An 18,603-nucleotide genomic window follows, 5' to 3' on the forward strand; every position below is an offset into this window, starting at 1 on the left:
ACATTCGATGTACCAATTCAAAGGGTGTGCGATACTGAAATATTTTACTAACTCTATGGATTTGTAAAAACAAAAAAAATAAAAGGAATTGCTATTTGGTGACACAAATTGCAAATGACACCAAATGAAGACCATACAAATCAATTTTCCAACCAAATTTCGAACTGAGAACTCTATGTCTAAATGATTCGAGCATAGCTTGAATACATTTTTATATTCATGTCGAATGCGAATATCTCGCATGCGTCCATTCTGTATTAAGAAGAAATGACCCGGTGAGATCAGCAAATTAATTTTACGGAAATACAAGGTATACCATTTTGAGATTAAACAATCTAACCACTCGTAAATATAAAGAATATCACGCTAAGATTAAACGGCAGACATTAACACTCAAATAATAAGAAATACTGGACATATCATAAGCAGCGTCTAAAGGATGCTATAAAACATAAAACAAAATTATACTAGTTTTACACAATATCGAGAATAGACGACAGACAATGGCCCTGAAATCAGTAACTCTTATATTTTTCAAACCCTTATTTCTTTCAACATTCTTCTCTTGACCTATGACGAAATCGAAATTGTTCAATTTCTATCCAAACAAATCAACTAATGCTTTTTTTAAGTAGTCATCAACTAACATATTCGTTAGCCTAAAATGCATCATACCCATTCCCTAAAAGTCACTTCCAATGCTGCATCATCGTTCAACGATCTTGACATCGCAAACCATTTTTGAAAGCAATTTCTTTCATAGACATCAACTGATTTGATTAGGAGCGGCATTGGAAAACTCCACACGAGCTCCCCGGAACACGGAAAGGTATCGAAGCGAATAAGTTCATCATGTCGGTATGAATCGATTCACATATCCATCATTCCCAAAGCCCATCATCATCAGCGTCAGTTTTACAGGGGTAGATGTGAATTAACGCTGGAAACTAGCCCAAAACGCCCAATCCTCGTCCCCACAAACGCTTCGCTGGAACCGAGTGCCAGGGACTTGTCCGGGGAAAAAGGATTTGATTGCAATTTAAAAGTCGTTTCTTCCCGGTTCCCGATTTCCCGACCGGTTAGGCTGCACAGTGCATGGTGCGAATGGAGGAACGGAGTCCGACACTCACCTGACGGTTGCTGGCCCGCTGCCCAGATCGTACGTGAACTCGACGTGGCCCATGTTGAGGCAGAGCGAAATGTAATCACCATACTCGTGGTGCCCGCTGTACAGCAGCAGCCCGTCCTCTAGCAGCGGCTTGATGATGATCTGTCGGACGAAGCAGGCGTATTATGGGGTGTAAAGGTGAGGAAAGCCGGAACGTGAACGGCATCACAGGTATCACAACGGCCGGTTTGGGAAAAGGTGGGATCGATTTCAAATGCATTTTCCGGTTGGTTTGTTTGGGCAGCAAAATTGATTGCCATTCACCCGTTCCGGATCGTGGCGCGGGGAGATAGGGGCGGGAGGTAGGCACGGGTAAGAACAGTTCGGTTAGATTTGGCAAAATGGCAAGTGCGATTGGAGACCAGCAGCATTTAGTGAGGGTAGGGGAGGAGGTATTGAGTGAAGGGGTTATTGTGGGAGACACGGACCGCGTGTTGGCGATAATGATCCCGATGCCGGAATGATTATGTGTCGGTGGTAGCGGTCGGTGTCGATGAACGCCCGGGTTGATGCAGGAACGGGTGATTGAATCGAATGTTGTGCAGAATGGGAAGGTTGTGAGGGGGTGGATAATAATGGTATAGCGATGTTTATTTGCAGTTGCGATTCATTAGCGAAACAATCAGCGGCCGCAGTAGTCGTGGTTGGTTAGGGGCCGGATGGCAGAACAAGCCGTTGGTGTGTGTGTGTGTGTGTGTGTGTGTGTGTGTGTGTGTGTGTGTGTGTGTGTGTGTGTGTGTGTGTGTGTTATTCGCCGCGACGGCCCATCCAATCGTGGTGGACATACAGCAGCACAAGCAGTTGACAAAAGAGACACAAAAGAGATGGATTAGAATCAGTCGATTTGTGCCGCGTGTAAATGTATTAACGCACAAGAACGTGCCATATAATAATGAACAGTGAAACGCAGCAACATTATCTTTGACAGTGTTTGGTTCGATAAGTTAATCAGTGTTTCAAATGACACAAACGTCCATACAACTGCACAGCGCATAGCTTGTCGCTCGATGCTTACTAATCCGATAGCTTGCGAGTGTGAATAAATTGACAATTTACATACTCGGTCTATTGGACCATTCTCGTGAATTGGACATAATTTAACAACTGTACGTTAGTTCCGTTACGGTGCTTTGTTTTGCCTACATGTATATGTGCGTGTGTGGATTAATTAGACCTCAAATTGGTAAACACCTTTGATTTATTATTGTTTGAGTGTATGTTTTTGAAGAGTTGCTCAAAAAAGGGATTTGAGTGCTTTTAATTTAGCCATGCTAATGAGTTGCAATGCATTCGTGTGTCCAAACGATTAGGGCATTAGGGAGTCTATAAATGTTAATTGAGCATGAGCCTTTAAGCCTGGATTTGGCATTTGGCAACAGGAAAGTGTTAGAAAACTGTCATTGATAATGTTGTTAGTTATGTATTAGTTATGTATCATTTAAACTTATTCCATTCAAAATAAAACGTTGTTAAATTAAACAAATGTACCTTAAGCTCGAACCAAATAATGCAGCTATCGCCCAGTGGAGCATATCGTAGATAAGAAGATCCGTTGAATGAAGGCACCTTTGAGGAACAGATAAAAGAAAAAAAAGTTTTTATGATCGTGTATGTAAACAGCAAAATTTGCTACATATGTACTTTTGAAAGTCGTTTGCTATGATCAAGCATCTATATTCAAATTATTTTACACATGATTGAAATATGCATCAACGTGATAGAAAATTTTGGTTTTAGTACTTAAAGGTTTGTTTTTAAAATTCGAATGGCAATTGCGGTACGGTACGTTTCGAAAACATTTGTGATGATTCCGGTGATTTTTTTTACAAACTTATTAATGTGTGTGTAATGATTCTTTTTAAATTAAACTCATCATTTTGATATATTTTTGTACACTAATTATTTTTTTGCATCATTCCATTCATTTATGAATTATTTATGAAAATATTTAAAGATAATCATTGCAACCTTGCAAATCATTTATACACAAATTCTCTTTTGATTAGCAAAATAATGTGTAAAAAAAAATTAATACGTTTTTCATTGAAAATTCTTTTATTTCTATCCAAGACTTAAAGGCTAAAAAAATCACCAATGAAAAACAAAACAAAAATACAAAGATCAACGATTTGCTTGCACTTTGCCACCGATTGGTGAGGGTGCTCTGTCAGTAGTTTGCTTTTTTTTTCGGTTCACCTCGTACACGCTACTTCTCTATTAATCACGTACCTGTAAATCCAGTCGCATCTCGCATAAATCACCGCCAAATCCCAGCGGACAGAGACAGATGGCACCGTCATCCGACGGCAGACATTTACCGCCGTGTTGGCAGGGATAGCGACTGCACCGATCGGTTATGCATTCCTCTGCACGATTCGTGATCCCGGCATTGGTCGCGGTCGTGAAAAACAAGGCACGACGGGGGAAAGACGCGAACGCAGTGTGTGTGAAAGAATGTGGCAACCCATTTCCAGCGCCAGCAACAGTACCAGCAGTACAAGCAGCATTATCATGATGATGTTTCCATATTTTTCATTTCCCATTATTCAGTTCACCGTCCGTTTTGAGCGATGTACACGTGTACACGATGGGTTGGAATAGCGCCGAACAATGTTTACGTTGTGATGTGTGGGGTTTTTTTTTTGCAGTTGTTGTTTCATGAGTTGTGTTTCATTTTTCCATTATTTATTATTTGATCCCGGGGCATCACCAGCATCATCGTCGTCATAGCGCCACATCACCGGATGCATAGGGTTGAAGGTAAATTTATGTTGAGGGTAAATTGAAGAGGGAAAGAAGAAAGATAGAAGAAGAAAAATAAAATATCAACTAGGTATATTGTTCAATGGAGTTGAGAAACCGTGCTGGTGAACGTAATTTTTGACATACAATTATCCCGCCCTCTACGTATGTTTCACCACACAAAGCACACGCCAGGGGCCATTTATTCTACAGCAAGGGATAAATACAAATGATTACGGGAGAACTATGCAAGACAATAAAAAAGTAAAACATCCTGCACAAAAGAAAGCAAAAACATTTTCCGCGCGGGAATGTAAGCGAAACAAATTGGCAGCTACGGTTTGGCCTATGGAAAAATTTCGGGAAGAAAAATTAATTATCATTTAATTAAATTGTAACGCAGTGCGATCATCGCTTGCAGCGAAACAAAAAATTGTCTTCAACCCGGGCCAAACCAACCAAACGGGCAAGAAACGGAATGAAATGCGCGGGAATAAGGCCTGCAGTCGTAAAACCCCGGCAGGGAGAATGGCGCCTTCGCTTAATTCAGTTATCTCTCCGGACGCTCCCACGAATCGCGCTCTTTTGCACGACGCTCCGCACCCGTTTTCTGTTGGGTGTTGTGTGCTAATGGAAATGAAGTTTAAAATTAAGATGAACAAAAACTGCAGTAAACTTAGCTACACAACATCATGCGAATGAACCGGTTGTGGTGGAAAATGGTACCACGTTTAAGTTTTCCGCCATTGGGTTCGCTGTGACGCAAAAGGACTTCGTTGCATCATGCGACAAGTGAGAGAAGAGAGCAAGGAAAGGTAAGGCAAAGGACAGTAAAGGGTGTGAATGTTTCAGAACAAGAAAGTTTACCGGTGGCCGGTAGAAAGAGTCATAAGAAATCAGCATCCTCCGGGAAGACGCAAAAGTCTTTCCTGGTCAGTGCCTCTTGAAATACGGAATAAACTAATTTGACAGGAAGTTTATTTAAGCTCGCGGGGGTTTTCTGTAGCTTAAAGCACATAATGAAACTAAAGGTAACAAGTATTTATTTTTATATGATGGTAAGACCAGTTAGACTCGAGAGGAACATGATATAATAGTAGTGCAATTAATTCATAATTGAGAAATGCAAAGTGCGTAAGAATCATATAAATGATAATGTTGTGTTAGTTCTTATAGAAACGGCAATTTTTTGTTCCACTGTATGGTGGAGACGCATGGTCAATGTATAACGGTATTACAGCGGTCAGCAAAGGCAAAAGCGGTCCATTGCAACATTAAATCGGGCTCGCTAAACGATTTTCCTGATATTTAAAGATGAGAAGAACCTATTCATATACAAATCACTAAACGTCTTTTAGTATGACATTTAATTCCGTCTAACTCTTCCTAATTTAATTACTGTTAGATGGCTTGGCAGACTAATCTCTATGGTCGCAATTAATTTTCTCGTATGTAACACTTACAATGTTTGTGCACCATAATGAAATGTGCATTTCAAAGCAGAAACGAATACAAAAACCAATAATGACCCAAAATTCTTAAAATTATCTAAATGTACGTTTGTCTCAATAATTTTTCAGTCGTTAACGCTTTTGTACTATGTTGACTACCTGCAAATTTTGTGGGACATCTTGGTTATATGATATAATTACAGAATGTAAACAACAATATCACTAGTTCCGTTGCTAAACATCATTTACTAATTAAATGATTTATAAAATTTTATAATGTAATAATTCAAGTGCAAAAATAAGTAAATAAATGCTTTCTCCTGACTCGCGGCTCTCGATCATTTACTAAACATGGCCCTTTACCTCAAAAGTTTGTCGACCGCTAGTATAAAACATTGAAGATTTACACCATACCTGTCTTTGGGATCCTGACAACTTATTTGCGATTTTTTTTATATTGCTGTTATTTATTAACTTTTCGTTCGTTCACTGCAATTCATTGCCTTTTGCTTTCAATTTCACCTTGTATGATTCGACTCAGTATGTTATTTTAAGTATTAATTAAGTATTCATGTTTCCCGTTACTCCTGAATAAAAAAAGTATTCATGTGGATCACACATCCGATGAATTAAATAGATAAATAGAACACCAAAGTATATAAAGTAACCATCAGTAACCAGTAAAGTAACTAACTACGCTCTTTTTTTAGAACAAAATAGTAAGTGTGAAATTTCCAAGAGAAAGATTTGATAAAATGACACATAATATTATAACAAACACAACTCACTACTTTTTTTTTGTCAATTATGTGAGTATAAATGGAAAGAATATGATTTAAATTGTGATTGATAACCACAATTTGCGCCGGGTTAATACGGCCAGGCCGTAATAAAAAACAAACAAACAACAAACACAATGTGCGGTGAGTAGCGAAAAAGAGACATCCCATGCACTATGCTTCCAATAGCATTATTAATCTTAGGGTTTTTTTTTGTTTTATAGTCTATGAAATGATATTACATACAACAAATGATGTAGTAAAGATAAATAACACCGTTTCAGACAGCAATCAAGCCGTGCGACCGCTATGCCTAAAGGCGTACGGCAAGATTGGTACATTAGGAAAACTGATACTGATATTTTAATCCCTTGAATTGAATTCTCGCTTTATGCGCTTCACGATCGATGGTACCAGACTTCTTACTTGCAACTCGATAACAGCTGAAAAACTTATTTAGCTACAGTGCGCGTGCGTTCTTCTCCATTTGTGAAAGTGTGTGTTTGGGTTTTTTATCCTCGGATTTCATATTTAATTCTTTATATGATGATGATGATAAGTTCCACCTCTTACTCCAACACAGGTTTGAGAAGGACGAAAGTATCTATAAGATAATTCTACTCTAATAGTTGTTACGAAATAAATAAAAAAACGAGCAAGTGGTGGCTTCGAAAAACTCTCAGAGGAACCGTTCGAATCATACACACACCCAAGATGACCAACATAGTTTCATCAAGAAAAAATGAGTCATACTCCATCGAATACAATGGTATTCCCTACAATGGTATATCGTCAACCGGGCTGAACTGGTTCTGTCTGAAATGTCAAAACCAATTGCTACAATAAGATGGCCATTCCATGATACCGCGAGAAAAATACACGCTGAGCGTTATAGCAAAACAATGGAGAGAGAAAAATTTGCACTTCAATACGGATCACTGCTTTTAGTTGAATGCGTTCCCGCCTTGAAGGTGTCTGCTCTCAGATTGCCCTATCATGCGGCAGTGTTCCCTTTGTCGGCGACTTGTTTTCCATCTTGAATTGTTTGTATAATGTACTTTGTTTGAATTTGTGTTTCCATTTAGACGTATTTACCATCCCGCAGAAAAGTTTTTCCAGTTTGGATACACAGGAAAGCAAATACACACGGTCGATTTATGCCTTGGGGCGGAATGTGTCAAAATATAAAAAAGAACACAAAATATGCAACAACAAAGCGTACGGGGAAAAAAGAATGTGCCATGCGTAAGTGAGAAAAGCTTTCAAATCTACCAGTTCGTGTATTTGTAGGTGGTTTGTTTTTCACGCTAAAAGAACACATTCTAACGCAACCGCTAGTGGTAGCTTGGAAGCTTCTTTTCGGTCGGTTTCTTTTTCCATGTTATGTTGTCGGCAAACTTTTACTTACGGATATCGAATCCATGTGACACGTCGCCGAGTGAGCCCTGCTGGAAGTTGTAATCGTGATCATTAGCGACAAACTTTCGTATACATCCGGTGAAGCCGGTGCTGACGGGAAGCTTCCGGTCCAGGCCAGTGATGTTGCCGTACCCGCCGAGGAAAACTGGCTCACGGAAAGTGATACGCGAAAACAGGCCCTACAGGGGAAGAGAAAAGAAGAAATAGCAAAGAAAATCTGGATAAGAAATTTTGTTTTCATGGAAGCTACAGTAAAATCAACACCGAGACGCAAAGGTGCGTTGATTGAGCTGATACTAGCGACAGATAATACTTGAGCGATGTAATGGAACACATCAGCAATGGTGTGATGTTTGAAGGTCGTTGTGCTGTGCACGGTTTTGGTTCCGTCTATCAAACTGATGATGTGAATGCGTGCTGATGAGAAGTTGGGTAATTGGTCTTGCTTTAGGAGGCAAAAATATGATACGGTCTTGATGAGCGACGGTAAACAGCCCACAACAACAATGTAAATAAGGCGGAAAGGGTCACTGATGAAACACAACTGAAAATAATGTCTATTTTGTTAAAGCTAGGCTTGAGTTTTCCTAACTGCAGTTTTTGTGTGAATAACTTTTTTTTACTGAAGTAAACTAATTATTTTTAAATATCGTTACATTTGGATAAATGATGATAGAAGAGTGTTATAGTTTAAATCTTAATAATAATTGCAGCTCCTAGTAGTTAAGCGTTTCGTACATTACAAACTAAACGGACTGATTGAATTCATTGGACTTCTTGGACAACTGAAAATTCCTAATCCTCCATCGACATCCAGTGACCTAGGGAGTTAATCTACCATTATGAAACACATTGCCAACCAATGCCTTATCGTAATCTCCACAATCACTTATACCCGAGGCAACCTACTCGAATGCACGGGTACATTGTTCCTAGCCAAAGTTCGCGTTCGATGCTCCAGAGCTAATATGTTCCGAAACCACCAGACTTAAGCACGTCGTTAATCAGAAGGATTTCCGTACTTGAAAGTGCAGCAGTAGTTATAGGCACATCGTTAGCCACCTACTGCCACCTTACGTTTGCCCGCCGGACTGATATATTAAGTCATTAGCAGCAAATTGAATCCCTGCCATATTGCTGTCGGCTGGCCCGGCTCTCCGTTCGGCCACTTGCTGACCCACCCGCATGACCCGAATATCATAGCCGTGGGTAGATGAAGTCGTGTCGTTGGACTCGTGCTAAGGAGCACTACGGACAAATCTCGATTTCGACCCACATAATCACACCGTAACTCTGTTGAAAATTTTCACTTCATTTAACATCAATTTTCTCGCCAGCTTTCTACGCATATCGGGTCGCTTCATGACAGCCGTGTCTATTACCCACCGCTCAACAGTAGCTTGGAATTGAAATGTCGAGGTCCTGTGTCGGGCCAGGGTTAAAATTATCGCCATCTCCGGACGACACGATGACAATTTATGGTACCGAAGGAAAGCATACATCGAACTTGGGTGGAGGTAGGGAACGGGTATCGCAGGAAAATTTCACACGCAATTGTGCGAACTTTAACCATGCATAGTCACAATTCCGAACGTCTGGGCAACACATTTACACGGATCAACAATTTGGCTCGCTGCATAATTGATGCAGTATGGTACAACACCGCCAGCCACCGCTAGTAGCTGTCGATAATTGAGTGCACATCTAGGTCAGTAGTTTTATTGTGCACAAGAAAACGCCGTTAATCCATCTGCGATTCACTATCGAGCGATGATTGTTCGTGCGATAAATGACACAGATTAATGCAATCCGACGTTGGTGATCAATTTGTATTGGTGAAATATTAACACAAAAGGTCAATTTATTCATCGAAACGATATGCTACCGTATTGCAAACGGGACGATCATCAAGGATGCGAGAAGTAAAAAAAAAACGATTTAGTTCACAGCTTGTTTGCAGATTCTTGATGTCGACGGTAGATAAGCCGATGATAGGAAATGTCAGATATGAATTAATGCAATATCCTACAGAATCCCAAGAGTATTGGGAAAAGCTAAAGGATGCTTCAGTTGGTCGAGGGTGAAGCATGTAAGTCGAGCCACTTCATCCTGTGCGCTTGTGTTTAATGAAAACAAGTAAGATATTGTGTAGCTTGTCGTCCCTTTGCCGTCCAACCACCATACCGAGCTTCCGGCACTCAATCGATGACAAATGGTCCAATCTTGAGAATTACTTAGCTCCATCCTAATTTATCGGGGCGTACAGAGTACGAACGGTCCCATGCTGCGTACGTAGCACTATAGTGTTCACCAATGACCACCTTCGTCTGACTGCTAAAGCTCGACCAACATCGAGAAACCCCCAGGAGCGGGTCTTCCGACGAACACCCGGCTGTAATCTGGAGAGTAAACATAATTAAAATCCCATTGTTTCCGGCTTGTATCCTGCACCCTGGCTAGGCACTAAGCTCTCTTTCTTTCTCCCTCTCTCTCGAGCACGTGGCGTTGATTGGAGGGTTGGAGCGCAGGGATTATGCAACTGGTTTTCCTCCGGAAACCTATCTGCTGTGCTTCCGGAAAAGGATTCGCGTTGGCGCGGTTGGAGGGCAACATAGGCGCATGGCAAGAGCTTGTCGTTGTAAAATTGTTAATTCCAGCAACATCATGACGCTGAGTTTGTGCTGTATTTAACACAGCGAAAGTCCGGCCAACAGTTTGTACAGGAGCGTTAAAAATCGGAACAATGGGAACGCTGGAACTGGTGGATGCAGTACAATTGATTTACATGCAATCGATAGCAGCGTAAATATTATTTTACACGACTGTTGATCGTAAGGATGTTGCTGTTGAAATTGCACTATTCAATACAAACTGCAAATAATTAGCAACGAAAGCAGAGGGAGAATTCTCCGATTAAATGTATGTGAAATGCAACACTTGCTTCTTTGGAAATGAAACAAAGCTATTTCAAAGCGATTGAAATAGCTATTTCAATCATTTGAAAAAAGAAAATCTATTATTGGGATGATTTATTTTTTCATATACATGTTTAACTTGATGAATATAGAAAAGTCAGTAACAAATTATCGATTTAAAAATTCATTTACAATCAAGTTTCAACATTACGATATTGTTTTATTGTAAGAAACAAAGCTATAATAATATTTTGATACCTGTTACAAGATTCAAAGGCTTGTTTAAAATAGATTACCAATTGTCCTGTAAAATATAAATAATCATACTTATAATTTCTATATAAAACAGCAAACCACACCGGATATATATCTCTCAAAATAACATTAGACAGCAGACAGACAGCAACACACTCCCTTCAGATGCTTAAGATACTCGAGCATCAAAACCAATGCGAGTTTTGAAGTCCATCCAAAGCAAAAACTGTTGCCGAATTCCATACAAAGCAGATGCACCTACGACCCTTTTCGCTGCAATGTTATTTATTCGGAAATGAATGCAGTAACGATTTCTTCACCCGCTTCCGCAACCTACTCAACCCCTTTGCGAACGTCACCCAAATCAACCACACCCGGGGCAGCCCGGGACGAAACAATCGGTCAGCACCCTCGCTCACCGTACCAGCAGCCGCCGGGGTTTCCCGCCTTTGGACGGAGCAAAGTTGCAAAAATAATCAATTTGTATTCTTCCGTTCGCAGCATAATACTGCAATTTCCTTGCCCGGGAAACGAACACTCTGCTGCTTCCACGCCGACAAAGGCGTCGGAAGAAGTTCCGATCGGGAAGAAAGTTCGCCCCCGTCTTGCACTTGCGGTTCCGGTGCGAGTTGGATGGAGTTGGTTCCGGCGAATCTCACCAACTACACCACAGTGCGGTTAGCTCCGTTTCCAGTTGGCATTGCAGTGCAATGCACAAATTCTTTTGTTGTGGAGAATACAAACAATCCTGATGAAATTTGTGGTCTTGGTGATGCAATACGGACAACGATACTACTGCAGTGCGACCACACTGCGATCCGGGGCTCCGGCAAGGGTAGTTTGGATCGTGCGGGTATACCGCACGCGCACAAGCTTCAAAAGGTTGAAACTGAGCTCGGTCAACTTAAAGCGCGTGAAAAATATCCCTTACCTTGGAGCGTCCCTGCACCCGGTTGCCTTGGTTCAGTACGAGCCACGCGTCCCACCGATGCCGATAGATGGTAATAGTATTCCACTGGTTAAGGACGATCGTTTCCTCTGACTTGACGCGACCCATTCCAGATCCACAATCGAACCTGTTTTGTTAGAAAGAAAGAAAGAAAGAAAGAAAAAAAGAAAGAAGGGAAGATGTAGAGATAAATTCAAGAAACAATGCGAATGAATGTGATACTATCTCAATAACAATCGAGACATAATTGCGTTCCAAAATAGATAACAAATTGGTTATGCTGGCCTATAATGAAAATTCAGGAATGAAGTATCTTTCGAAGATATGCAGACTCCAACTATTATATGTCTTCCGAACGGGTAATTTATACCCAACAACTTGCCCAAACCGTTCGCCTGTTCGTTAGTGTATACATTGTTGGTGGCAAATTTTGAACCGGCATTCTCCAGTAGTCCAAAGTCCAACACAATCGGCTTACCAGAGAGCGGATTAAAATGGAAAAGTTTCAGCGCTAGAGCTCACTGTTTTAGGGGCGATTGAAAACTTTTCATTTGTCTGCCCATCCCATTCAACTCTTGCGCTCCCGTTAAACGACTGCCATCCATTATCTTTTGTCATGCTCACAGCTTAAAATGTGACTGCTGAGTGAAGCTGTACGAGTTACTGCCATCGTTCCGCTTTCGGAGCGAAACGCCTAACGATGTGAAAATTATCCTTGCCAATGACAGGAGTCTACATAATTCACAATGGTACGACTGAAAATATTGTTCCGCATTCATCGGAGCGAGCACGGAGAATGGTTGAAGGTTTCGCACGAAATGCGAAAAGACCATAGAGCCTCATCAACGTCCCAATCAAAGTCTTCCCAATAAACCGACCTCCGGCCCCGCCAGCCACTGCAGCGGCGAGCTTTGCTGGACGAGCTTTTGTGCAGCGGAAAGTAAATAAAACGTGACGGTAATTTTTCCCGCCCAGCTTCATCTATCATCAATTAAAACTAATTCGTTCCACTTTCGCGCTCGAACAATGGTCATCGATCCATTTTGCCGCCCGCCGGTTGATGTGATTCGGGCACGAGGCTATCGGAAAGGAAATATTGACACCAATAGAGGATCGTTTATCACGCCAGTTGTCGATGTCGGTACAGGGAATGGGTCATACTTTCTAGATGAGTTGCTTTCGTGTGCAAGATGGATTCTGCAGAGGAGTGTGCAGAAACAAAATCAAAGTGTAGAATTGCGCTAACATGCAGCATGTACTGTGGCACGTAGGAAGGATTTATTCTGTTTAGAGCGGAAAGTGTTATGTCTGGAAATAAATTACTTTATTAGCACACTAGCCGGGATCGATAGCATTAAGCTAAGGCTTGTACTTTCAACAACAATGTACGTCTAGTTGAGGCATTAGAACAATTCTATGTTGAGTTACGGTGTCAAACTTGATATTTATGAAGAGCTTTGATAACAAGATTACTTCAAGAAATCTGTCTTGTTTGATTTCGGTTTGAATTTTCATTTAAGAGTAGCTACATAAATAAATGAATAAAAATACACTTGTAATGCTCGCGTACCTCCTATGCATAACAAGGCGTTTCGTTGATTTTTTTAAACCTACAATACAAGTTAATAACAAGCAGTTCTTTTACATTGAGCTGGATATAATTTTTCAACAGGTAGCTTTAAAGCGATTCTTCGATTATTTGCTGCAACAATTCATCCTAAATGTAGGTACTATCCTGTTCTCATGTGTGAGCACCGATTCTGAAACCCCATCGGAGCCAGAGCATAGTTTATGCTAGCGGCTAAACAAGACACTCAAGTGGTACCCGCAAGCCTCAAATCATGAAAAATGGTCGGCAAATATTTTCCATTTACCACACCGAACCGGGCACAACTCTGCAGCAGACGCTGGCAAGCCTCACCCTCCACTGCACACTGTGTCTCTGTCGGGATCCTTTTCCTCGCCCATGAAAACGTCGAGTGGTAATGGTGGTGACCCAACGGGCATGCAGGCTTGGACACATTCACCCACACATCCACACATACGACCCAACGCGTAACAAAGCGGAAAAGTGTTTGCCCCACAACGGTAGTTGCAGTTGCGCCGTTTGCTTTCGCCCATCCGAAGCATCCAAACCAGCCTGTCGAAGTGGTTCAACACATACATTTATCTTGCATAATTGAACATTCCTAGGAAATTAATGTACACATAAATATCAGTTGCCAGCTGATTTATGGGCGCAAGTTTTTGTCTCTCCCGCCGCCGGACCGAGCTCGAGCCGACACGAATTTCGTGGTAATCCTTGGTACTCTCGGCACACAAATGGGTGGCCATCGGTCGGTTTCCGGCAATTTGGTCAGGCTGGATCGAGAAATGAAGATGTGAATGTTGCGTTTTATGCGGTGTGTTGGGAAGGGCCGTTGGAAAGGACAAATGGACTAGGTTAAAATCAGATATAATTCAAGGGCTCGGAAAGCTCACTTCGTGTGGAAAAAATTTTAACGTTTCTAATATAAGTGACCGTTAATGAGTTAAATCAATGAAACAACTTTTAAAAAATATTAACACTTTCACCGTTTAAGATAAGCCTAGAAAAGTTACCACGAATCTTAGCATCAATATGATTAAGCAATACGGCCGAAGCCGTTCTTTCTGAATAATAAATAAATAATTTCGTTCTTTGATAAAGAAACGACATAATGGTTTGTGTATAACCGTTAAAATAGACATAGAGCGACAACGTCGTTTGCGACAAAAAGTAGCTCAATTTTGCAAACAGAGCTACACGTCTCGCGCGACGTTTCTGCTTCATCCGAAAAAATTGAATTATCCAGTTCGTTTATGAAACAGACTTATTCAAAACTCAAATAAATAAATTTAAACTCATTTTAACTTATTTTTTACGTTTTTAAACAAAAAGCATGTTGGTTGTCTGCGCCAAATGAGCTGCTTTTATCTACGCAGAATAAAATTTTTAGCTACTTTTTGTCGCGCGCCACGTTACCAACGAAGATATTAACGATACTGTTAAGCGTAATCTTGCAGAGTCAGGTTGGTAAATGTTTGACGGGCATTTTGATAGTTCCTAGAATCTATAATTGAACTCGGGAATGAAAAAACAAATACAATTTTTAATTTAATTATTACGTGATTGCTAAACAACCAAACCTATCAAAGAAACAACCATTTTGATCGATAAATCTATATAATCAATTCCAGCAAAAGGTTGTTTATTTTCATCGTCCGCTTTCAGTCTACAACAAAGAAGCTTATATTGCTTTGCTAGCTAAAATAAGAAGGCAAAGAAAGGATCTTTAGCTTGCCAATCAATGTGATGTTAGACCAAAAATAAATACTTCAAAACTGTGCGCCCAAAATGTTGAGATCGCTTTCCAAACCCTGTTTCTGTAGAAAGGTTGAAAATAACAAATACACACATACTAGCACACTGCCTTTAATTTTTCTCGGTTCGTTATTGTCACGTGCAAGTGAACTAAGTCAATATGTTTCTCCCACTCCGTGCTACCATTCCGGTCGATTGGAACAACACCATTAAAGGCAAAACCTTCATGCTGTAACTCAATTGAGTTGTTGACAAACATTTTCGAACATTGCTACGGAAATATCGTACACCAGACCGTCCCAAACACGTACCACCCCTACCCAAAATAAGGGCCAACGACAAGGATATTGTGCCGGGACGTTTTACTTTAAAGCGCCAGCGTTTGCTCTTGGTGGTGTATTTGTAAATTAAGCGCACCCAAAGCAAACAAACTGACGGAATGGATCTATTTTAAGTGTGGCGTGTAAAGTCTGTTGGCAGACGTAGAGTTTGAGCGAGCGGATAGGAGATTGTGAGGGGGAAATGTGTTGCATTTAAAATAAGGCAAATGAGGCAGAGCAGCAACCAGAAAAAGGTTATCCTTCTGCTATGTACTTATTTTTATGTGCCATTTGGTGTGAGATTTTTTTATTTTATTTTCTCATTGCTCCTTGTTGTTGCACAAACAACCCTTCCTTTCCGGGTTAACTAATGGTTAGCGCCATTAGCCGAAAAGGGCCTCCGTTCTAACAAACGACCTGGTAGGCAGAAGACTGTGTGCTTCATTTACCAACAGTTTTATAGTTTCTCGTAATGGGGTAAATGGTTCACTTTCTGGCGTGTGCTTTCGGGCTTGGTTCATTTTAATTTATTTGGCAAAAATGGATTCTAACGCACAGACCCCCTATTGCACGGTTTCCCTTGATGATTAATTCTATAAGTTGTTATAAAACTTTAGAGTGCAATTACAGCCACTTGCAACGAAGCAGGAGCAGCAGAATCTGTTGAATTTACAGTGCGTTTTTGATTGTACGTACCAGAACTCGACGAACCCTTGGTGCAGCAGCAGAGCCATAAAGTCGCCCGTCAAATCGTCTCGCTCGCCGGTCAGTAGTAAAATTCCATCAAACGATTCCGGTCGAAACTCGATGTGTAGCTAGAGTTAGAGGAGACAAAAAACGGAGATGAGAGATTATTAGCAAATATTGAGTAAACATGAAAAACCATTCTATAAACTACATAAACTAAATGATAGTTATGTTGGTTTCAACAGCTTTGCTTGTTTGCCTTATTCGTCATAAATTTGTAATATTTTTCAAAGAATTTCACCCCTTTTAATGAAACCTATTTTTAGAGTCGGTATGTTGTAGTTGAATGTTTCAATGTTCTGTGTTATGTGCACGAATATTCGATTTGAATTCACTTGAATACGCGTCTAAACTGAACTGTTAAAAAAACATCTCCCGTTCATGATGCTTCATGCAAAACTGAGTAAAAAGTATTCCGAAGTACATAGTGCACCGTTAAACCACAGCACGAGAAGCGGATCCAATACCAACCGCGACATCAAACAAACGAAATTTACAAACACACACACATATACCACAACCAAACAACAAACACAATATTTTAAAACATTGCACAGTTGTGTTTTTTGGTCGACGTTAAAAAGGATAACAGCAACAAACAAGCTAACAGAAGCATAAACCGAAAACAAAACGTCATTCTCACCAAACCCAACAAGGTGTTACCGGCACCAGCAGGATCTGAATTATCGGAACAAAAATGAGAACCACTTTTTTATGAGTGAACTAACGGTCATCGCCACCCTATTCGTCCTCTCATGTTGGCCCCAGTATCATAACAATAACAAGGATGCATTCACAAACACACCTACACTAAGTGCGTGAGCCTAAGGCCGAGAGTGTGGGGTAACCATTGAATGTATTTTTTCCGCTTCCAATCTATCGCCCGCAGTTAAAGTGGGGAAAATGCGCGCATCAAACACAGCCTCAGCCCAAAAGCTCAAAAACCATTCATCTAACCGTACATGTTCGACAGTGCGCCGTGTTTGCTGTGGGATGAAAATGGAACGGAACTGCAATGAATTTCTTTTTTTTTCTCGTCACTCAGATGGTAGGTCCCTTCGTTTATCTTTCTGTGGGTTTGGGTAGGTAGGTTTTGTTGCGTCGCGCTTTTGCGCTCGGTTAAAATTGTTCGTGTTGCGTGTTGAACCTAAAACCCTTTTGGCATGGGCAAAGTGTGGTGCAGAATTGCACTATTCTATAACGCCGTCGGGCGTTGATTGCGATGTGTGTGTGTGTGTGTGTGTGTGTGTGTGTGTGTGTGTGTGTGTGTGTGTGCGTGTCGGTAAGGTCGGTTTTGGAATTGACTCTGATAGTGCACTGTTTTATGGCGTATGCTGGAAAGAAGCATGTATAAAAAACGAGCGTCGAGAGATACAAAAACTCATCACACACCGCAGCAACAACGGCTTAACAAATTGATCCCGGTGATATGTGTGATCCGACATACAGACAACGGAGTTTTTTGTGAGTTTTTTGTTGTTGTTTTGTTTCTGTTTGATTGATAATAGAAGCTCAAAAACAAGGAATACATAATGTAAACGTTCGTGCGGTGTCATTGAAAGGTTTTAGGAAAAAACATCCAAACCGCAGACGGAACGGGACATGCTTGCAGTGACGCCAGGGTGATAAAAATGATTAAAATTTCACTATTGATCTACAACACGGATTATCGGCGGCATACGTTTTAAGCACAGTAAGATTATGTTTTATTTATTTTTGTTTAGTGTATTTACTACAGCAATAAAAATTATTTTTCGATATTTATATATTGCTCAAGCAATCCTGAACAATGCTGAACAAGTGAATTTATTTATTAAAATATTCCCATAACTCAACATTCAGAATAACACAATAACCAGTCATTACAATAAGGCTACCAACTATTGTTTTTTATCTTAATTTTTGAATGCTTTAATCAACCTGTAGAATTACTGAAATTGTATGTAATTGTGCTATAAAAACCAGAGAAATTAAGAAGTGTGTAAAAATTGTAATTTAAATCAAAATATTTTGCAGAAATCCAATTTCATGGATTGCTACCACTTACCTGAACATGTTTGTAAGCTCCTCTGAGCGCTGGAAATGCAACCCACGAATGTTTACTAAATCTTGGAGTGTTCACTTTTGCATCTGCAAAAAAGAAGAGCGAGTAAAATATTGTATTCTTCAATACTAAATGGCATACGTTCGACATAACTTGTAATTGTTTTTGTGTGAGCTATATTACAAAAATTCTCGTAAAAATTGCACTGCACGATACAGATAAAACAATTTTTTATGTCTGATCCTTCCCAGAAAGCCTTATTTAACACAAATCAATTTTTCGAACTAAATCGCTCAAGGTTCCTTGTTGCTACTGGAAAAATGGATACAAAATAGAACGAAAACGTACATGCTTCGTTAACTTTTCTCCCGAAACCGTTATGAGTATTTTTTTCTCTTTTCACCGTCAATCTAATTACCATTCGAGCGCAAAACCATGGTGGTCGGTGATTGTTTCGTGATGGAAACAATC

General features: G+C 40.4%; 1 protein-coding gene across 5 annotated transcripts in view; it reads right to left on the bottom strand.

Annotated features, from left to right (window-relative positions):
- The window catches only part of LOC121591332, a 136,791-nt gene that overhangs the window by 31,450 nt on the left and 86,738 nt on the right, over nt 1–18,603 (bottom strand). For all 5 annotated transcript variants that reach the window (XM_041911708.1, XM_041911712.1, XM_041911710.1 and 2 more), the window contains 7 exons: nt 18,136–18,218; nt 16,038–16,156; nt 11,661–11,805; nt 7,549–7,738; nt 3,398–3,534; nt 2,657–2,734; nt 1,131–1,270 (listed from right to left, as the gene is read on the bottom strand). In XM_041911708.1, the coding sequence (XP_041767642.1) occupies nt 1,131–1,270; nt 2,657–2,734; nt 3,398–3,534; nt 7,549–7,738; nt 11,661–11,805; nt 16,038–16,156; nt 18,136–18,218 (892 nt within the window). The remainder of the gene's footprint in view (nt 1–1,130; nt 1,271–2,656; nt 2,735–3,397; nt 3,535–7,548; nt 7,739–11,660; nt 11,806–16,037; nt 16,157–18,135; nt 18,219–18,603) is intronic.

This window comes from Anopheles merus, chromosome 2L (genome assembly GCF_017562075.2).
Source record: "Anopheles merus strain MAF chromosome 2L, AmerM5.1, whole genome shotgun sequence".
NCBI lineage: Eukaryota > Metazoa > Arthropoda > Insecta > Diptera > Culicidae > Anopheles > Anopheles merus.